This window comes from Ciconia boyciana, chromosome 10 (assembly GCF_034638445.1).
Source record: "Ciconia boyciana chromosome 10, ASM3463844v1, whole genome shotgun sequence".
NCBI classification, from domain to species: domain Eukaryota; kingdom Metazoa; phylum Chordata; class Aves; order Ciconiiformes; family Ciconiidae; genus Ciconia; species Ciconia boyciana.
The window spans coordinates 40,868,338-40,891,334 of NC_132943.1; the positions used below are offsets into that span (position 1 = coordinate 40,868,338).

Here is a 22,997-nt window from a genome sequence, read left to right on the forward strand (position 1 = left end):
AGCTATTTGGTTTTCCTGTAGGGCTGGGCTTGGTGCAAACAGGAAAAAAGCACTGAAACCGAGACTGGAATCTCATAACTAGCTAGCCTTCAGAAAGATACCATATCCAATTTCATTCTGACAATAACATCTAAAAAAGGAAGAGCTTGATTGCAAACAGATGTAAAATAGAAAACACAGTTACTATTTACTTGTCTTGCCTTCACTGTTTACACAACTAGCAAATTTCTTTCTGAAATATTTACCTTGCTAGAACTATCAGTCATCTCCAAGTACAGAGCAAGAATAAAATCAGCTTGCAAAAGTAATTTGTGCAACAATTTTGTGATGGCCAGAATTCTTTTTGATGTGTATAGCGCAGTAAGACTTTAAAGTCCAAGTGACAAATTCAATCAAAGGCACTGTCCTTCAGAAGTAGGATCTAAAGCAGCATAACACAATTAAGTATTTACACTGGAAGCTACGTATATACCACTTCTGGCAGCAAGAAAGCTTGTGAAAAATCAACCGCAAGGGTTCTTAAACTGATCTGTTCATTACTGGCTGCTCAGCAGGGACTTACTAGTCAGGTTATTAAAAACCTGCTGAAAATACACCAAATAAATACTTTCCCAGGATTATTTTTCCTCACATGCAACTACTTTAGGTGTAAAAGAGTATGTTGCATGTTTTAGAACAAGGAGGCACTTGCGGAACACAATTAAAAGGCCACGCATACTGTGAAAGAGATCCATCACATCAACAGGGCAGCCGTGCACACCCAGGCCATCTCCACAGCCTACTGGGGAAGAAACGGCAATTTATGCTAGGGTGTGTGTTGTCTCCCAGACATTCTTCAATAACTCCATCCTTCGGAATACTCTGTAGCTAACATCAGCTTTACCTGAACAGTTCTGCATAGCATCTGCAAAAAACATTATTCTTGGACTCTGCTGTCCCTTTCCAAAGCATACAAGGTAGGGAGTAGAAGTAATAAGGACAAATGGCCAATCTACCCTCCCTGAAAATCTAATCCTTTGATGGGCCCAGAGCTGTGAGAGGGAGAGAGAGAAGAGACACAGTGCTAAGAAACTGAAAAGAAGTTCTTATGGTTTACGATGTAAATATTAATTTATATAAAGAGGGTATTATCTGGTAGCTAAGTGCATTCAGTTAAACTACCTTCAGAGAAAATTGCTCATAGAAAAATAGATCCAAAGGAATTCTTTGCTGTCTCCAAGTGGGAAGCCAGGGCTTGCGTCTCAGCAGGAATGAAAAAATTACTATATATGATTAAGATTTAATTGTCTTTTTAATACATAAGAAGTATCCTCCCAAAATCTGTAGAGGTGCATTGAGACAAGGTAAATCAGTAAAGCATGCCTTACTAATTCCAGATTTTAAGCATCTGCAATAGTGTAAAGACTATCCACAATAACAGTATTAGAATCAGCCTATAATAAATGTAGTAAATTTACTCTCCGTTACCTATTAAACGTAACATTCATATACACAATATATTAAATGAATTCTTTCTAAGTTAGACTTATGTGCATATAATAAGCACAAGTTTCTTAATGCTGACATGCAATAGAATTGAATTTCTTAAGTGTTAAAAGGGCTGAGAGTAGACAAAAATATTAGGATACACACAGCACCTTGCAACTAGAGAGCTACATCTCCAAGTTCTGCTCGTAGTGCAGTAACAGGCTAGAGCAGGAAAAAAAGGAGCAATTAGAAAATGTGGTTTAGCTATCATTAATCTGCATCAAAGGAATATAATGATGCACATTGTGTGCCTTTCAAATTATTCTCTATTATGGGTTTCAGAACAGAAGTTGAGAAATCTCTTTGACAAACTAGTCCCTTATTAAAAATCAAAGGGAAGTGCTTTGGTACCATCTGTGCAACATTAGTGCCTTCACTGAAGAATGATTATTTTGCAAGTTAAATATTCAACACAGGGGGGAAAAGGGAGAAATTCCAGCTATTCAAAAACTCATCTTTAGCTATTATGAAAAATGTCATAGCATACATGAAATGCAATGTAATCTGTTACAACAGGAGTTCAACGTCTTTCCCTCCACATCAGTAAATGTGAAACTAAATTATGATACTATAAAGGCTAATCAAAAGTTAATCTTTCCTACTGTCCACCAACATCAACATGGGCTTAGGAAGCTTTGACCAACACCTGCAAGGTCTAGCTCTGTATGAGAAGAGGGGAGGAAGGTTTGCTGTTTGACTGTGTTAGAGTGAAGCAGATTATGTTACAAAGAATAAGGTAAAATCATCTATAAATGGTTGTGAAAATTTACGACAATCTCTTCTTTTTAAAGAACATCACACAGAAAAATCTGCTGAAGTATTTAGAAATTCACTTTCAAAGTCATTACTGTAAATCAACCTTCTTCATCTCCAGTATACTATATACATGATTCAACAAGTTCTTACTAATTGCCCACCTATGAAGTCTATCATCCCATCAACTCCAATTCTCAAGATGTCTTGGACTCTGCAACGTTAGAGATAAAGATTTTGAGGTGCAGACATCCCATCTATGAAGCCTGCCAGCCAGACAGCTTCCCCTTACCCTCGTAAAGGTACAACACTAGGCAGTGAAAAGGTCAGACAGCTCTCCTCACCTTGCCACAGACTAAGGATATAACAACTCTAACAAGTGAATTAATTTTGAGACTCGGCACTTGCTACCTATAGTTTGCATTTTCTACCTATAGTTTGCATTTTCTACCTATAGTTTGCATTTTCTACCTATAGTTTGCATTTTCTACCTATAGTTTGCATTTTCTAACCAGTTTCAGGTTCATTGTATGTCAATTCCCCTTCAGTCACCCCAGTACTATTCTGTAGTGTCATTTGCTGTGCTTCCCTTCAATTTAAAAGGGAAGTATTAGCTGTTTGTGCAGTCTTTCCTGAATTACTTGCTGCTGCTTCTTAGAACATACACGCTGTTTGGCAAAAAGCTGTTCTTATCCCAATGGAGTACAGAGCGAGATCGCTCTCATATCTACTGCGGAACCTTGGGGTACAAGGATTTTTATACCTGAAATATTCAACCCTATCCTTTTCAGTCACAGTAGTTCTGTGTTTTTTTAAAGACAACACACACAACTTACTGTGTTCACTAGGTCTGTCGTAGATTAAAAAATGGGTAGTATGATGCATTTGCATTAGAAACTTCAGTGTGAACAAGGATCTCAAACAGAAGCCTTGAGACAAGCCACAACTGTCTCAAAACAAGGCATATAAAACAAATATGCAAAAGGGACATAAACCAAATATATGGAAAATTTCCCTTTTCAACTGCTTCTCTTCCTTTCCTCCACAGAAAGATTGATTTTTCAGTCTGTTTCCTTTACTGGAACATAAAATACAATTTGTGACCTTCTAACAAACAAGAAAAGAAAATATTGTTGACGGGAACATGGCAGAGTTACAGCGCTGTAAGAAAATGAAAGCAACTCCTTAACAAGAGGCCCTGATTCTCCAAACTCAACATATTTCACTTTGTATACATTAAGTTCAAGGCATACATCTATGGGAGGTGACAGATTTGCCAGAGATGAGTGACAAAACATCCTAAAGGATTTGCTCTCAAAATCTCTAAAGCTACAGCATCCTGTGGTTTGCCATAGTACAACACATGATTGGCTGTTGTCAATGGTGTGCTCTTTTACTTACGTATCCAAACCATTCCTGACAGTGAACTATCACTAACTCAGGAGGTTTTTCCCTTAACCTCAGTACAAAACATCCAAAAGGCCATTAATCCTTAATACAGAGCAAAGACTACAAGCGACAGAAAGTAATCTCCCACATCAGTTCGTAACTTTAGCTCCAAATAAAACACTCTTGTAAACTTCAATTTTGTGTCTGCTTTTAAGTTAGAACAAGGAACGATGAAAGGAACCTCATATTGTTCTGTGGTTTAATCACACCATGCAAACCTTATTTTAGAAAACTATAGGATTAAATGTATTATGCAACTTCTAGCACAGTGAAACAGACCAATTTGTAAGAGTTAATCCATCTGTAAGAGTTCTCCAAAACATCTAAACAGTATCTATACTACCATACTGTATTTTAAATGCTTTATTTATAGCATCTCAAATAGCTCCTCTTAGAGATTCTCCTCCAACTATGTTTTTAAAAGCCTTTACCACTTAAAATGTTTCCCCGAAATCCTATTTAAGCCATCATCTACATTTTCTATGCTCCAGAAGATTTAATCACCATAGAAATGTATATCTATATAAAATGTATTCTTTACAGTTGGACATAGGCTTCCAGCCTCCTCACCTCAATGTATTTTGATGTCAATAAAGAGCTACTCCATAAATGAACATGAAGGTGCTGATGGGATTAGACTCAGAAAAAGAATCTTTAATTTAGACAAACATATTAGGAAGCAACAATGAAGGAAGAATTACCTTTTCTGTATCTGACAGCTAAATGAATGTTTTCTAAAACTTGGTATTACATAAAATACTCCTCTCTGGGCTTGCAGAAGAGACATACATTCACCTACGCTCATTTCACTTCATTTTTTCCTACTTTGACAGCCAGCCTAAAATTTGATAAAGAGATGAATTCCCAGAGTATAATTTCTGCAATCTTCTAGCACAGTCAGCAATGACAAAATTCCATTGTAGCAGACTAGCTGATTGTTAGGGACCAGAAAATAAATGAGTTAAGACTTGCCTCCTTCCCCTTTTAGGCAAGGAACACAGATAATTTTTTCTGTGTGCAAAAACCCTAAACTGAAAATTACTGGGACAGCATGCACACCTCAGTGCACAAATACACAAGAGGCAAGAGAATATATGCATTAATCCTTTAACAAGGCCCCCCTAAAGAAGCGTACACTGCAGAACATTACACATTTGTGCTCCCCTAAGAGCACAAGATATGACAACTTGTGCCCCTGGTTTGTGCAGCTAACTGCCACGTGACTTGGGAATCTATCCCACTTTCATCTAATTTTGGAAGACAGATTCTAATGAATTATGGACTAACCTGCTCATGCAGATTTCTTAGTAAAACAGATTCAAAGAACGAGCAATCCATACAGACAGTTCTCTTCAAATCAGATTTTCCAAACATGATTCGGAACAGCCTTTCAGAATCTTAAACAGGGCTGCACTGCTCATTCTCTATAAAGCCCATGAAATGAAATGGAGCGGTCTGGATTCAACGGCTATGAGAGACCCAGGTTTGCTCTTACCTGAGGTGTCCATACCCAGCAGATGCCGCAGTTTGCTGCAAAGCTGAATCATGTTATCTAGTTGCCGGTTTATCTGTGCATCTTGCACCCAGGCTGGCATGTGGCACACTGGGCATTCTGTGCCAACACAGTCACCCACGCAAGATCTGAAAGTCAAATGTAAAAATCCATTATCCAGCATAAGTTATCTACTGCACTCGCTATCAACCTTTCCACAGCCAAACGCTCAGCAAGAATCTCTTATTTTAGCATTGACAAACCACTATTGTAAAGCTCACATGAGTCAGTCACAAATGCAGGAGAGAACATATTTATCACGACAAGTGACAAGCCATAATTAAGCAAGCCAAGTCCAGAGCCTTGTCGGGACACTGTCATCAAAGTCGTAGTATCTTATGACTCCCACAGACTCACAAGCTGATCCAAATTTTCAAGGTATGCTAAAGCTCCGTTGCTGTTCGTCTCCAGACAACAACTAGGCTCAAACAGTTAAAACTACACATTCTTTTACACGTCAGCTAAATGTCGGGCTATTCTTCTGCAGCCTTCTGTTTCTAAACAAGTGACAGAAAGCCAACGCACAGTAAACTATCATTTCCACTTTTTCCTACTTAAAATTTTCTTGATATTGTGAAGTTTCACCTGTCTGAACACTTTTCTGTAAGAAGTCCCACGAGGATCTGCAGGTGTTCAGAGTATTCCATCACTTTTCTCTTTCAGAGCATTTATGTCAGATGATCAAGGTGGGGTGGGTGGGGAAACAGATTTACTCAAAAGGTCATTTAACACTTGTAGCTTCTTAGTAATACTACTCTCCCCATATGAGCCTAAAACCTTTTATTCATTTGGTTAGTCCAGTGAGAGACCCTTACGATTTGCCATCTGAACTGCAACATTCAAGGGCCATTGTTACTTCTCAACTCCAATCTATCCTATTAAATATACATTATAATTTCACATAACCAAGACTGAATTAATTTCAAAAGTCTCCATTACCTTACCACCACGTAGCACGCACAATTCTAGCCAAAGGTATAAAATTAAATGTGAGCAGGTCATGTTAAAACATTCAGAGGAATAGAATACAAGTAATATCAAGGCACTGCCGCCTGGAGAGGAAGATCAAAGTCTATGCATCTAGACTCTAAACATACAGTCAGCTTGGAAGCTGACAGTCATACACCCCAACCAGCAGCATATCAGTTAACAATACCAGAATTATAACTACCACCACTTTCCTTAAGAGGAGAGTTATTTTCCGATCTGTTCTCTGCACTGGCATCTCTCCCTCAAACACTACACAAGTATCATGCCTTCAGTTAATTCAAAGACAGGAAATTTGGTATGTAAAAGCTGCTGCTAGGCGTGTTTTGTGCTTTAACAGCCTGCTCTGAGCAGGCAAAGGACCTCGCAGTTGAGACACTGCTATGATCGGGAGACTGAAGTACGATTCTTGGCTCTGACATATTCTAGATGACATTGACAAATCACTGGGAGCAAAGATAAGAACCGACCAGGTCTCGTTCTCTAGGAAAGTTGGCCTCAGGTCTCCCACGTCTGTACAAGGTAGTGCAAAGGAAATGCAGAATGACTTTTATACCACGACACTTCCTAATTACTTCTAGCTGTTGGGTTTTTATAGTTAATGGATAATGACTGTAACTAACTTAGTAGTTACTCAGACAAAACTGCAGAAACTGATCGTAATAAATATCCCTGCCCATAATAAAACCCATGCTGAGGGAGAACCAGCTACATTATGTGTGACCTGATTATTGCAGTTCATTAGTTTCACATATTTCACTTCATATATCAGGAGCCAGCTCTGGCCATTCACCCCACTCCTTCGCGGTTATATTAATAAATGTCTTTAGCAACGGATCAGAATCAGTTCTTGTCAGAATACTGCAGATTCAATCCATGCCCTACCAAATTCGCTTGTAAACAAATTAATCTAAATTTCCTTAGAGGTTTATTTAAAAAAATAGCTGCTATCCAAGACTCGGTCATCAAAGGACACATTAAATTGATGACTAAAAGGTCAGGCATACAAAAGAGAAAAGATCAGGTATAACAATAAGTTGGATAATAGCAAATAAACTCTTTTTCTGGAGTAAGAAATAGCTACTAATGAGTGCTTAAGACTCCTATTAGCTATTCTTTCCAGCCTTATCAATGCAAACTGCATCATCTTTTGCAGTCTTGAAAATTTTTCTTAAAAAAAAAAGTTCAACAAACAGTGTGTGTTTGAAACTTATGACCTAAAATACACTGGGGTTATGCAAAATAAAACCACAAGGCCTTAGATGCCCAACAACTAGACAATTATGTTTATTAAGCCACCTTACGCTACCCTTCAGCAATCCACACTACACCTGAGAAAAAAAACAATTTATAAGATACAAACATTTTAATAAATAACTTGTAGAAGCTTCTGGGGGCTATTTTACCAAGTAGTCTGTGGACAGGTAGTACAAATGGAACAAGTAACAAAAAATTTTCTTCAGATTCTACAGCAATTAATGGCCAAGGCTGGGAAAGAACCCACATGTCTGGACAGAAATAAGTAATTTGTGCATGTTTTAATACATCCATACTGGGGGGAAGACATGCTGTGGGCATCTGTCCCATAATCAGTTACTCCTTAAAAAGCAAGAAAATCTTTTGCTAGTATTTTACTCTTCAGGCCTTCAACACTTTAAGCTCCTATTAGAAAGGTGTAGCTGAAGACAGGGAGTGAATACACAGACATGAGGGAGGGAGGAGGGTTTTCCTCTGCTTTTACTGACATAGTGACTACAGTATTAATAAGAGGCAAAGCTGAATATCTAGACTGGCTTACAGAGGTTAGAAAGCATCTATCCTCTCCACCGTAACAAGCATAGGATTCTAACAGACAGCTCACATCTGTGCTGTGCAGAGAAACTGTTTAAGATGTATGACTGACCTTTTAACTTCTCGTGTTTGCATTTGCATGCCGTGAAGAGCAGTGACATACGGGACAGCCAGAGGTTCCACCACCTTCCCCAAATGCGGTTCTGGGGCACGAACATTTCAGACTCTGCCTGTACCGATGATGCAGTGAGCTGTCCTAAGACAGGCCAAGTGACTACCACCTCCTCAGACCTGCCTCGTTAGCAGGATGTTTCTAACTTCACTCAGTTGTTTTTAAACACTCAGATTATTTCACAAACTATAAGTGGAGTATAAACTCATGCTACCCCAACATGTTCGGATGGACATGAATACAGGAACAGTTACAGTGGCAGATCTGAAGGAGCAAAGCCATTAGCATAGCAGAAGGCCAAAGCAATGACAAGCAGCACCCAGCCCTCTCAAGCAGAACAAAACCCCCTTGGAAACAGGAAGCATCTTTCCAGGCTGCTCTTTTTTGTTTGTTTTGAAGGGAGGAAGGGGAAGGAGCTGGAGATCATGAGAAGAACTCTAAGTTGTTTTCACTTCTTACCCCACTACGAGTGGGCAACCCCCCCATCAGCCCGAGGGTTCCCTTTACACCAGGCCTGAAGCCTAAACTGGCACTCACAAAGCCAGGCCTTCGCTCTAGCCATCCCGACACCCGCCCCAGAGCAGTGACCTGGGCCTACCGGGGGATAGCAGCTCCCGCTTTCCTCTCCCCGGCCAGAAAGCACCACGGGTGCCCCCCTCCCCGAGGCAGCAGCCCTTTCTCCAAAGCACGACAGCAAGGAGGGCGGGGGCCTCGGCGGCCGAGCCCCGGCGCACCACGCTACTCACAGGCAGAAGACGTGCTCGCACTGCCCCAGGGACACGGGCTCCCGCAGGATGCCGGCGCTGTGGGCAGAGGAAGGACAAACGCGGCGGTATTAACACACACAGCCGCAAGGGCACAGCGCCAGCGGCCGTAACGGCCGCGGGGCCGGGGTGGGAACGGAAAGGGGGGGACCGTTACCAGCGGGAGCAGCTCAGCGCCCTCTCCAGCCGCCCCAGCGCGGCGCGGGTGCGGGCCCAGGAGGGGCCGGGCGGCTCCATGGCGGGAGCGGCGAGGGGCTGGCCGCCCGGGGCCGGCCGGTTGCCCGAGCGGCCGCGCAGCACCTCCCGCATCGCTGACCGCCGCTGCTGCTCCGAATTCCCCGCCCGCCACCACTGCGCAGGCGCCGAAGGGTGCCCACCCGCCAGCGCGCATGCGCGCTCGGAGGAGCCGCGCTCACCGCCCCCAGGCCGCCGCGCTTCCCGCGCTTCGGGAGCGGGGCGGGGCCAGAAGAGGGGAGGGGCCGCGCGGAAAGGGGCGGGGCCACCCGTGAGGGGCGGGTGAGGAAAATGGCGGGCTGGCGGGCCGCCAGCGTGAAATTCAAGGTTGAGATACTTCAGTAGCATCCAAATCGATCAAACACCCGAACCCGATGCGTCTGTGTTCGTCTTTCTAATATCTGTCTATCTATAATGAACATGTCTCACACAGCACAAACATCTCCTACCCAAACGAGGCCTGAAACAGGCGGGCGGGCGCAGCGTCGCGGTGCTGAGGCCTCCTCGCCTCACACCCAGCACATAGCCCACCCCGTGCCGATGCCGTTCTGCCCCAACGTTAAAAATTTAATTTTCTTCCCTCTCTTCCACCGGTTCAGCTTCAGTCTAATCGAGATACTTCACCAGCCACTATTCCTTAGGGTTTCAAGGGTGTTTTTTTCCTCAGCCTGTGCGTCCAGTAGCACCTCAGGGGTCAGCCCAATCTCCCACTTTTTACAGGTTGCTGGTTTTGAGGTGGTACCTCCACAGACGCAGCCTCCGCCTTCCCCATACAGTGTAATTACTGAAGCACATACAGCAGTTATAGCAGGAATTTATCACTTTCAGGTAGAAATACTCCTGGCCAAATAAAAGATAGAGCAGGAATGCCAGGAGCGATTTATAACAGGCTTAGTGACATTTCGCATCGAGAAGCTCTGCCGGTGAATAAGCATCAAGCCATAAATCTCGGAGCAAACATGATTAAAGCGAGCGAGTTATTCTTTGAGGGAACTTCATCATAAAAGGACACGGCGGCATGGAGCCACAAAATTTGGTTGGCGAAAGTCACAGAAAACAGCCATCTGTATGGGATCCCAGCAGCCCCTCCGAAATTTCGGTGGTGTTTCTCATCCCGCCACTCCCTCCGTTTGCTTCCTGGGTGGATGGTTGGATGGTTTCCCCTCGTCCCCGCTCGCCGGGTGAAGTAAAAGCAGCGAGATGTCGGGTACCGCCGCTCATCTGAGCGATGGCAGCCTGACAAGAGGGACTAATTTCACTTCTGGTGGCAACAGGGGCATTGTCCACAGCTCTTACTTCATCTAGAGAGAAGGACTTCTACTCACATGGGGCTGAAAACATTCTTAATAAGTTATCCTTGTCTTCCAAGAAGGAGGTTCTTCAGTTTTCAGGTTTCACACTCCTCTGCTTCGGCAGTTGGTTCCCTCTGTAGCTCCTGAACACCGGGGACATTTTAAATTGGAATTTTATTTTTTTCTTCTTTATTTATGGAAGGTTAAATATTTATCTTTGCTACTAACATTAGCCAGAGGTGCAAGGAGTTCAACGCCACACAGGATGCGGAATCATGAAATCTCGCAGCTCCGTTGATCTGAGAAAATTTGCTGCTGTCGTCCAGGGTGAGCTGATGTGTCGCAGGGAGAAACACTGCCACGCTGATTTGAATGGTGGCATATTCAGCCTTTATTAAATCGATATCATTGTATCTCCTAACCTGCTTGACCCCAGCAAACACCATCTTGGCTTTCTCTGTCTTCATGCTAACTCTTGATCTTTATCCGTGAGAAAGGAAACTGTGGAGGTGTGTGGAGGGTCCGAAGGGTTAAACAACAGCCTGTCCTTTGCAGGTGACTTTGTCCCTGCAGAATCGGGACCTGAGCCCTGAGGGAGAGGGATGGACATACGTGTCCCCATCCACACACACCTCGGTTTCACCGGCGCAGAGAGGAGAGCTGTTTGTTGTCGTCGACAGCACGGTAGCTGCATCTGTGCACTTGGATCCAGCTGTGAAACGTGCGGTTGTATCTCTGTAATAGCCTGTTGTTTTCTGGTGCTCAGGAAGGCCCCCGCTGCGTTAATAACACTGAGCAGTGTCCCCTTTGCTAACAGCCTGTCATCCCCAGCGGTGGGGATCAGCAGGCCCTCTGCTGCGGAGGGAAGCAGCTCTGGGGAAAGAAACAACAGCCTCAGAGGTGAGCGTGGAAGTAAAACAAAACCAAATGCAAACCACACCTTGTTAAGAGACATGCGTAGGTGTCGGATGCTCCTGGGCAGCAGGCGGGCTCGGGTGTGTTTCTGGCAGGATCTGACTGTGGTGAGCTGCTTCAGAGCGCAGCGTCCTCCTTGCCTACCTTGGGGAAGGAAGGGGGCAGGGAGAGGTGCCCTGGGCCCTGTCCTGCCCAAAGGGGAGCTTGTCCCCAAGCCCAGCGAGGTCAGGGACCGGCCCATCCCATGGTGTCTCTTCCCATCCTGTGCGCAGGCACCAAAACATCTGGATGCAGGAGAGGGATGACAGCAAGGGACACAGCTGGACAGGGGAGCCTCGCTCCCTTCCCCGGGCTGCAGGGGATGGAGCTGGGACAGGGACCTGCTCCCTCACACCGCTGAAACCAGGGTAAACTCACAAAATAAGCTAAAACAGTCATTTGTCCCTTAAACGTGAACAGTTGTCAGATGCAACCTTAATGTCCCACTCCCTCTTACTTGGCCATTGTGTGCTCATCCTGTGCTCCAAAAAACCAGCGCCCGGCATCTCCTGCTGCGCCAGGGTTACTGGAAGATGGCAAAAGGCTTTGCTGCCAAGATGAAACTTTAACGCAATTTGAAGCGTTCAGCGCAGGTTACAAACAACACTTGATCCATAGATCTCTTGAGTCAACCTGGCATTTATGTTCACAAAATATGAGATGCCGATATATACTGTATAGGACAATAAAACAGATAAGTACCTCATCTTCCTTTCCTCTGGCTGAAATATGTTTAGTGTCCCTCTCAATAAATCCGCGTGTGCGTGCGTAGTCTCCATTGTGCTGAGACATTATGTGCGAATTTACAAACATTTACAACTAAGTTAAACGGAGGCAAAGCACTGCCCTGGGCAGCCAGCATCTAACAAATACTTGTGTTCGAGAAAGATGTAAAAGTCACGAGTGATTCATTCTGCCTAATTTTATAAAGGTTAAGGAGTTGGCGCTCTTGGAAATCTAAGAAACGTCTTCCTCTGCAGTGAATTACTGCAACCAATTGGACAGTCACAAGCAAAAAAAATGATGCAGAGAACAGGGGGAAGCGAGAAATATATCTCTAAATTTGGTTTATGCAGTATTTAAAGTACAAGTGAAGCCATTCCAGGCAGTATAAGGCCCACACACTTTAAAATAAATTTGTTGCATGACAGAAAGCCAGTAAAACGGTTTCAGCAGTGGTGTGATATAGTGCGACAGTCGCGTTTGGTACGTGCATGAATCAGCCGCTCCGTACCCCGCCGAGGCAACGATCATCTTCGCCATGCTAAACCGATAATGTGATTTTCAAACAATGCGGGGCTTCAGAGCAAAACCCACGCTGAAGGATGGCGCTCGGCGTCCCGGCTGACGAGGAAGGTAAAAAATCCTCATCTACCTCGTGCTTCATTTCAAAGCGTTGCCCATCTGGTAAAGACCCTTTTATGTAAATACACCGGTACCTGATATTTTATTCATTAGTGAAGTTCCCCAGCTGTTTTTCAATAAATATACAATTACTATGTGATTCGTGATGTAATGGCAAGGAGCGTGCAGAGGGAAGCAGTTCCCTCAAGTCTCACGAGTCGGTCATTTTCCTGGGGGTTAAAAGAGCCAAAGCGTCTGCGAAGGCGGGGGGTCCCTCTCCTCTCGTCCACCCGAGTACCAGGCACATCCCGAAACCACTGTGCCCCACCAGGAAAGGGTGCTCAGTTTCGACGTGCTGAGCGCCCACAGCAAGTGACAGGATGGATCTGCTTCAGCAGGAGACTGAAAAAACATGAGAGGAAGAGCAGCCTCACGCTTTGAATTCCCTCTTTCCCCAAACATCTGAATCAAAGCCTTTAACAGGCTTAGTTTGCTCCTTGGGCCACCCCTCTGGGGCCAATTTTGCCGCACGCCCAAAGCCCTGCGAGCTCACCGTGGTCTCGGAGGCATCGTGGGCTGCGGCGTCGACTTGGGGCTGCTAAGATCATGCGGCGCAGTAATTGCTTAGGGCTGTTAGACTAGCAAGTTTTAAGATTGCAAATATTGAGGGATTTGATCCCCAAAAGGAAATAATAATAATAAAAAAAAGTCTATTATGCTTTCAGACCAAGCAGCACAGTCAGCATTGCATTACGCGGCTTTAAATTATTAGTTGAGTCTCGATAGCAGGAACATCTGCTGGTGTTAGACATGGCATTTTAATTAAAGGCAGCGGCAGAGAAGCCCGTGGTTCATTGGTTCTGCTTTCGCCATGCGAATTGCTAAATCCAAAGGGCACTTGTACAAAAGATTTGGTCAGAGCACATGCTCTGGACCCTGTGCTGCGGAAGTGCAAGCGGAAAAGCAGCTGAGGTGAGAGGTAATTTACACCTGCGTCCACCAGGCCTGTCACTCCGCGAGAGCTTTCTGTGAATTCCTGGCTGGGTCAAAACTGTGGGGGATTTTACAAAATTGAGATTATCCTTCTGTTTTTTCCAGAAGAGGGAGAAGAGAGGTTTCTGACAAAAAGGCAAGTAACGGAGAAAAGCAAAGCAGGAGGAAGCTCTGCGTCCAGCCCTGCAGCTGGGCACCACGTGCCAAACTTTGCTTCAGCGGCTGCTGATGCTCTCTTGCTCCTGGAGCTCCCCACCAGTGCTGGGGTGTACGAATGGATGGCACAGACCCTCCGTATCAAACGGTGTCCCCTGGGAGTTTTACCTTCCAAAGGAATAAAGGTTTGAACAGGGAATAGTTTGCACCCCCTGTCAGCTGCCCACCCAGAGCCCTGGCTCTAAGCAGGTCAAGCAGGACCAAAAATCACCATCAGCCCTGGGCCAGGAATTCGAGCGTGGCTGGAAAATGCCCAAAGCCCCCGGCAGCATGGATACATCCAAGAAATACCTGTGTGGACAGAGCCAACAAAAAAAAGAGCCTTCTTGCCCTCTTCCACCCACCACCACCCCAAGGCAGCCCCACAAGCCTGGGTCAACGCTAGGCAGTCTCCTTTGAAGGGACCTGGCATTTCTGTAATCAAATCTGACTTTTAAATCTGTTCACAAAAGGCCAGGTCCTAACTCAACTCGGTGGATGGGCAGAGATGAGGAGCAGAGAAAAGCTCTTGTCTGAGGGTATGGATGGCAGAAACGTCAGGCCCCACGGATGCACATGGCTGCCTTCCCGTTGGAGCAGAGAGGGCCAGGATTTCCCTCGACAAGCCCTGCAGATGGTGTTTGTTTGCTCAGCCACGATAAAAAAGGAAAATATTTGGTGCAATCTGCTAGCAGGCAGAGGCAGACATATGGTCGGTGTGACGCAAGCCTGGATGCTTGGGAAAACGCAGTCAAAGCTTTGCAGTGGCTTCTAGATGTTGGATTGCCCTTGAGTTGAGTGGGATACAAGTCCACCTCTGAAGAATTTGGGTGCAGGTTTGGTACAGTGGCTGCTATAGTTTGAACCCTCTTATTATTAGCCCCAGTCTAATTAGTAACCTATTATACTATCCCTATTGTACTAGAGTTATTATAATTAACCCAATTTTAATTAATGCGAGCCTCAGCTCTGGCTCAGTGCTTGGAGAAATTCTCCCTGGTTTGATGTCTGTTCATCTGGCACGCACGAAACATGGGTTAAAAGCAGAGGCAATTAAAGGGAATTGCTTGTGCGTTTGGACATGGCAGAGTCAAGGTGCGGGTGCAGCATCGCTTTCGTTCCCTTTACCTGTGACTTACTTGTTAAATGTATCGTTGCAGCATCAAGCCTGTGAGAAATCTTTGGGCCACCCCAAAACATAAAATCCTTTTAATTTGCCTTTTAGTTAGATTTTAAAAACCCGAACCCTAATTCTTCTGATTTCTGTTTCCCAAATATCGAGGCCCATTTCTTATTCGGGACTAACCTCCAGCTAAAGCAGCACTGGTGACATTGAAGGTTTCGGCGAGGTTTCCTGTCTGTGCCGAGCGGGCCGTGGGGGCAGCGGACCCCAGCTGCAGGGCTGCGATGGGGCTGTGACACCAGCCACGATGGGACCCTGCACTCGTTTGGAGTCTCCGTGTCAATCCGATCCCAAGGGAAAATGCTGAGGGCAGCACATGCTGCACTGGGAACATTGCTTTTTTCGGTGTTGTGGGGTTTTTTAAACAAAGAAAGCACGATCATTTCCTTTCCATCGGGGTGCCTTTGTCAGGATTTAATTCCTTTCCCCCATACGTCTCCTTTTGAAGACATACAGCCAAGTGTCCCTTCGAAGTCCTTGCTTTTAAATTTACCTTTTGGTTGCCTTGGGCTCCACGAGGTCAGTCAGGGATCTCCACGCTGTCGGTCAGGGCTCAGCACCTCCAGTTTCATCAGGGTAAAACAGATTACTGGGGCTGTGGACAGAGGGCTTCTTTCGGGTAGAAATTTGCCATGACTTGTTAACAACAAACCTGCCTCATTTTGAAGAATTCAAGTTATTTTGGGGGCGGTTTGCCGGCTATGCCCAAGTGCTCAAGGGCAGGGACAGGTGCTGTGTCCGAGCACCAAGATGGGGATCCCTGTGGGGCGAAGCTCCGTCCCCACAGAATTCAGAAAGGCTCTGTGGGGAGGGATGGGGCCATCCCTCCAGCCCTGGCACGAGCTCCACACCCGAAACACCGAGTACAGTCATACTGGTGCCTCTGCCGGCCTCGCTCTGGTGTGTGAGTGGCTCAGCCCCACTTCTAGCTTGAATCAAGTCAAATCAGGGAAAAAATATATAGCAGCAAGGAGTATAGCTGGCGTTTCTGGAGAATTTGAAATGTGGGTAATGCTCCCTTAATTCAAATTAAAATGCTCCTTCCCTGCTAAGCCTTCCTTCCAAAGGCAGGAGCACAGGTCTCCAGCATCCCACAAAACCCGTGCCTCATGCTTTTTAAATATAAAAGCCAGAGCTGAGCTGCAAATGAAAAAAACCAGGAAAACCCTGGGGTTACTACAGCGATACATGGGTGCAGTGCAGTACCTGGGAAACGCCAGCCCCGTGCCCTGCAGAGGGGCTGGGGGGCGGCGCGGAGAGCTGCCCCTCCAAAACGCGTCGGAGACCCCCCGGTCTTGCTTTTTCCCTAGGTGCCGAGTTAGCGTGTAATTGCAAGACAGATTTTGCTCAGCTGCAACTTGCCCTGAACCATTGCACACCCTCACACGCAAAGCTCACACAGTATTTTCCCGACTCGCTTCCTAGCAGGAGGAAAGTAAGGAACAAACACCCAGCACATCTGTATGTGTTTATGGGTAAGGGAATATATTTTTTAAAATAAGTAACGATATTCTTGTTTCTATACTAATCCATACTAAATCCAAATTAACACGATAGCAGCTCCTGATGATTTATGTTGTTATAATAAATAACAGCAACCGCGTGCCGCTTAGCTGATGATTAATGATCCTTATTTACAGTGTGTTCAGCTCAGGTCTGCAGTTTACACTTGCAAACATCAAAGGAGAGTTCAGCTTTCCTTTTCCCCTGTATTTTGAGGCCACGTCGTAAATCCTGTACGAGCAGCCTTGATGGCTGCATTTTAGTCCACAAATAGGATTGCTATAAACTGCCAGAAGAAACGCCAGTCTGACCCGAGAGCCGCGGCGGCTGTTTCTCTTTGGCCTGGGGGGCCCGGCTGGCTTCGCCAGCCTCTGCCGGGAAGAGTGCCGAAACCGTGGCGGCAGCCGACACCACCGCACCCTCCCCTCCGAGTTATCAGGGTCTGTCAGTCGAACGTACCGAGCACCAACCCCTCTTTTTGTGCTCTGATTTTCCTATAATCCCTCCTCTTGGTTCCCTTCTGAGGCAAGGGAGGTGGTTTGCGAGCTCCTCCGCAGAAAACCTCCCCTCCCAGAGCCTGTGCATGTCCCCAGCACTGCACCCACGCTGCTCCATCCCACTGCCGGGACCCCCCAGCCCTGAGCCATCCAAGCCCAAAAGGCTCCTTTTTCCAGCTCCTCCCCGCAAACAGGCCCTTGGGGACGGGAAAGCCCAGTGGCACGGACCCTCCCGTTTTCATTAGATCAGTGCTGAGCACCTCAATGCCGCAGCCTGGGTGGATGGAAAAACAGTTTCCCATTTTTTAAGATGATTTCAAGGACTTGCGTAACCATGTAGGCTGGCGTGCTCCGTTGCACGGGACAAACGATCTCACCCGGTAATTTCTGCTTGAGCCAGAGCTCAAAAACGCAGAGAGGGGTGGGAGGGAAACACAACACAGCAGCTTTGATTTATCAGGATGAGGCTGGTGACTAACGCAGAGACTCAGCAGCCCTGGGATGACGCCTACCTCTCCCATTTAACTTAGCGTGAGAAGCGGTGGTATATTGTGTAGAGGGGCACTATGTTAACGTGCCATACACGAGCTGATTTCAGGCACCGAAATTACCCCGTGTAGGATATTCACAGTGGAAAAATAACCCCTATAACATCAAGACTCTCCAAGGGAGCTGTGGAGGTTTCTTGCTCTCGTGGGTCAGAGCTGAAGCCCCACTAATGCTCACCCAGTAATTTCATTTTTCTGTATGCCGGCAGAGTTATGTCGTTTTGGCACATGCGACTTCTGTCACGGTTGCAATATGAACTCTGCCTGAAACTGCATCCCTCGGCTCTGCTGCCTCCACCATCAGCAAAGGCAGGGCAACACCGTGGAGCAAACCGTGCCGTCCCTCCTCCGGACGGCCATGGCTGAGCCTTTTCCCACATCGCCGTCCCTGCAGGCGTCTGGGGGCCCAGCTCCGGCACATTAAGGACCTTTGAAGGGTTGGACTTTTTTTTGTTTGTGTTTGGGTTTTTGTTGTTGTTGCTGTTTCTTAAAACGCCTTTTCCCAATTTAAAACTGAAGCTTGATGGGAGAAGAGTTCACAAGCAGCCTCCCCAAACACACGCTTGCACCTTAGGTGCTCATACACTGCCTAGTTTTCAGTCCCAAACCTGGTGAAGGTCCCCATTGCTGCAACGCCGTGGTATTCCCTAACCCTGCCCAATTTCCCAAATCCCAGTTTATAGCCCAACCCTGAGGAGCAGGAGGCTCCACTTAACCCAGCGAACCTCAGCCTGACAACCAGGGTGGTTTATTACAAACATACAAGCTTTGCCTTTGCTGCCATCCGCCGATGCGTGGCAAAGAGCTGTTTATGGGCCAAAAAAAAGCTGCTTGCTGAGTCTGAAATGAGGATGGTCAGATGCTGAAGATGATGTAGACAGCAGGTTAAAGGAGAGGCCTCACTGCCTGTGCAAGGGAGGAAACCCGTACAGCCGCTCCGGCACATTCACGCGGAGGGTTGTCGCAGCGTGAAGCATCAGCCTGTGAGTAAACGCTCCCTTTGCGGTGCTGCACTCCCTGGAGAAGCTTTAATAATTTCTAGGGAGGCTCTGAAGGCTAATAAAAAAATTAATAAAGAAGTCAGCCCGAGCAATCGCTCTCTTCCTCTTTCACGGCAAGCCTCGAGCTGCCCTTGTCTGGCTGATCAGGCGCAGCTCTGATTTCCCGGGTTCCTGAAGCAGAACGGATTCAGCAGCATCGCAGCCTGCTTTGTGGTGATGGATGGCAATGATTATAATTGTTAATCTGATTAAGCCTGTGGTCTCAAATTTTGCTCGTCTTACTGACATTGAAGGTGCTTAAAGAAACACTTGAGGAGGAGCATGTGAAGATGTATGAAGCACGTGCTTCTGTGCACCTATCAGTATTGATCTTAGGGCATATCTGGTGCAAGGTGACGTGATTTTGCATTAAAATTGGGTCCCTGGGTTGTCAACACACACCAGCCCTCAGGCTTGGTGGTACAATGGGCAAAGAAGAGTCTCCTTTGGCTTTGCTTTCTCTCTTTGACAGGATTTTAAACAGGAATTTGGGGGGACAAGGTGTGGTCCCACAGCCTGCTGCAGTCCGGGGCAGCCTGACTGTAGGCTTCGACAGGGACTTCGACTAAGGCTCCAAGCCCGGGACCGCACTCCTGACTTCCACCCGCTGCACCTGGCTGCTTTGAGGGTGTTTTTATGCTCCAGAGTCGAGCTAGAAAAGTATTTTGAGTTCCTATACCTCACATAACTCCCCAGAAATGGCTGAGGAACACCTAGAAATACTCTGGTGTTTCTAGCATTTCTTACTGTTTGCATTGTTAATTTTTTAATGAGTTTTCTTATCAAACTCAACTCAAATGCTTTAGCTTCCACAGTTCCTGGGAGCAGGGTATGTTCAGTCACTGCAAGAGGGTCACCCAAAAAGGGTAAAAAAAATCTCTTACCTTTCAGAAGCACCTGGATCTTAATTGCTTTCCAGCAATCATTTATTAGAGAAAATTGCTGTTAAAAAGCTGCAAATGGTTTCTGTGTTTTTCCTCTGCCTTGCTCCTAGGGCTGGCTGAAGAGAAATAAGAGGCAGCCCGTTGGGGTTAGGTCACCCAGCGCAGGTAAGGGCCCCGGCAGCCTGCGAGCTTCTCCAGGCTCCCACTGCAGCCGCCCAGCAGAGGGAGGATCCCTGCGAAGGTGATTCAGGGCTCTTCCTATCGAGCTCTATCCCTTGTGATCCATCCCAAAGCAGATCCGTCCACGAGGACTTTCCACCGGCAGCCCTTGTATGCTGAGGCTGCAGGAGCAAGAAGGGAAAGAGCCCCCCCAGCAGAGGTGCTCACAGCGGGGGCTGGCACCCCGAGGAGCGCTGGGTGCCCTGTGCAAGCGGTCACCCGGCTCCTAGCCCAGGCTGGGCCACCCCAGGAGCTCTCCCCCCAGAAGAGGAGCGGGCCACCACTTGGTGATGCAAACCCCATGCATAGCTCCTCTGGAGCCCTCATGGATATGGGTCACCAGGCAGACTTCACCTCTGTGCTGATGGCCCTCTCAGCACGTGTCTGTCTGAAACTGCACTGCTGTAATTAAGGGTACTCTACTAACTGGATGTGCAACCCTATGGGAACTCCTTTAATTGCATTTCAATCTGGTTGGTATCATTTTAACTTAAATTCATTGCTGCTTTGCACAGGAGTAACCCATTTGGGTCTGGTTATGGAGAGGCGTATCATCCTGCTTCCTCCTCCCCATCACGCTCTGGATGTGCTTCAATTTGTGAGGCTCTGGCTGTGAAAAAGCCACCGCGCATTAAAGCTGAGGGCTGTGTAAAACCCCTTTAGCTGGGAACTGGGACACGGACAGTAGAGGGCTGAGCATTCACCTTGACCTGCTAATGGACGTAAAAACCTCAATTATTACCCTGTCTTCACTTAGATTTTATCTCGTATGTGTTACCATAAATTCTGTCGTGCACTGAAGATGTATTCTTTTGTTTCTTTCTTTGGAGTCAGTGGAGACCTGAGCTCCTTCTGAGAGATGTTTCATTTCTACCCAACACGCTTGTCTGTCGTGAAAGACCCACTGCTTAAAATTCAAGAGCCTCCATTAAGCTGGAGGTTGGGGTAGATGATCAGATTGTTGCTTTGAGCCTTAAAGCTTGTGGGAGCACTGCCATTTATTCCTCTTATCACCCAGCACGGGGCCCTCAGAATTGCTCTCCCTGGTGATGGCCTATTTCCAAAAGTCTCTTCTAGCAGCAATTAGCAATGAGGTGGGGGGCTGCACCCCCCGGGAGCCGAGCGCTGTGGAGAGGCGCCTGGTTTCAAGCTTTGCGCCGTGGGTTGCAAGCACAAGCTACACGTTTTCTTCACCCTGGGCTGAATGTGGTCACCACCGTGACTGTCCCCTGTTTTGGCGTGTGCCAGCTTTCAAGGGCTGCAGGGTTGTACCATGACACGGGTCAGGCCCTGATCCCAAAATATTGATACCCCTTGGGGTGGCCTTGTGCAGCTCCCCCCGTGCTACAGGTATTTTGGGGGGCCTGAAATGGGCCGTGCTCCCTACGCTGCTCTGAGCACGGGCTGCACCCCAGCGCCGTGGGGCCGATCATCCTCCCTTGTTATGAGCACTGTCTGTGCGAGTAGCATGAGGAGCAGAGCCAACAGTGAGTTAGCGCTGGCTGTGTCCCATACTAATGTTGTTCTTACTATTTCAGTGCCATCTTCCTTATTTCCATCCTCTCCCTGAACAACTAAATTAATTAGAGTGATTTTTTTTTATTTAAATACTGTCGTGGAATAATAATTCTGGTGAATTCATTTTTTTTTGTCATTCCCCACTGCTTCTTTTCTCTGTTGTGCTCTCTTTTAATACACTGTTGATATTTTGTTATAGCTATGCAAGATCACAGCTGTTGTCTGCAAAAAAAAAAGAGAGTAAAATCATGCTATGTGCTGTTGCCATCCAACAACCATTTTTCTTCCTCCACCAGCTCACAAAAAAACCCTTCCCCTATTAAGTGCAGGAGCATACATTTTTCTTGGCTTGTAAAAAGCCAAAAAAACTCACAGCAGCTTCAGCGAAGCTGCAGCAATGTAAGGAAGCCGAAGCCCCCACGACAGGCTGGGGCCCCATCCTGAGCCTGCTGTGAGGTCGGATCCTGCAGCTCCTGGATCCCAGGAGTGCCTCCGCACAGGCGCAGCTCCTGCGCCTCACTAGTTTAATCACCCGCTTTTAATCACCCGCTCCTGCGCCTCACTAGTCACTGACTTATGTTTACGTGGATGTGTTCCTTTGACCTATAAATGTGTTTTCTGAGCCGATCCAGTAACAAAACCACTCCTGCGGTTCTCATGAAAGGACACAAAAAAATCCAGTTAGACCCTGAATTTATATTTACAGTAGTGGTGAGGGCTGAGAGCACCATTGCTTAACGTTGCCCCTTCTGGACAGCTTTCTCGGCCCCTGCCAGACCCTTTCTGACCCTGTGAAGTCAGCCCTTGGTGGCCTTTTGCACCGAGACTGAAGCTAAGCAAGGACCAGGCTGGGGAAGCACTGTGGTCTCATCAGCAGCGCAAAGTGATAAATGAAGGAGAGCCAGGATGGAGATTTGCATCGTCGTCTCCAAGTCCACAGCTCCAATTACAAAACTGATTTGAATCAGTCTCACAATCCACATAACCAATTATGAAATTCCTCCTTGACTCTCTGGCCCTGGACTTGTTTAGCGATTGCACTGCGTATACCTTGTGTCTGTAATATTTTAGAGCATTTTTAAATTAAGCTCAGTTGAGGCCCATGCAGTTCCAATTAACACATACGGGCTGCGTGATCGCTCCGGCAGGGCTCGCCCGGCACTGTTGCTCCCTGTTGCCTCGAACAAGGGTTATTAGGGTGACTGAAGTGAGATTGCATTAAAGAAGTGAGATGAAAAGCTTGTTTTCCCCCTGGAGTGCAGCATTCATCTCTCGCTCCCGGAGAGGTGATGTGCAGTGGTACGCAGAGTGCTCCTCTGTCCCTTCCAGGGACACCAGGGTCAGTGTTTTCAATGATCTTACCTCCCTGCTCAGACCAAAGAAAGGACCGAGCTCGTTGGCTGCCTGGCTTTTTTTTGAAAGCAGAGTCATGTAAAGCAAAAATTTCTGAGGGGATTCAGAGAGGGCTGACAAGAGGGGGCACCTGCTATTACACCCGTACATCGGCAGGGTGAAGATTACCGCAAGCACTGAAGATAGGGAACCGTCCCCATCCTTCCCCTGAGGCGTACAGCGTGCTCATAAGCTTTAAAACAGGT

At 46.6% G+C, this 22,997-nt stretch overlaps 1 protein-coding gene across 6 annotated transcripts in view; it reads right to left on the bottom strand.

Annotated features, from left to right (window-relative positions):
• Positions 1-9,330, bottom strand: part of BARD1 (BRCA1 associated RING domain 1) — a 45,603-nt gene extending 36,273 nt beyond the window's left edge. Inside the window, exons 1-3 of one of the 6 annotated variants that reach the window (XM_072874806.1) lie at positions 9,153-9,330; positions 8,978-9,034; positions 5,225-5,370 (exon numbers count right to left, since the gene is read on the bottom strand). In XM_072874806.1, coding sequence (XP_072730907.1) covers positions 5,225-5,370; positions 8,978-9,034; positions 9,153-9,304 — 355 coding nt within the window. In that variant the 5' untranslated portion in view covers positions 9,305-9,330. Of the gene's footprint in view, positions 1-5,224; positions 5,371-5,866; positions 5,938-8,171; positions 8,290-8,977; positions 9,035-9,152 lie in introns of those variants that run through there. The other 5 variants (XM_072874809.1, XM_072874810.1, XM_072874808.1 and 2 more) reach the window with 5 other exon arrangements.
• Between the last annotated feature and the right edge of the window lie 13,667 nt (positions 9,331-22,997).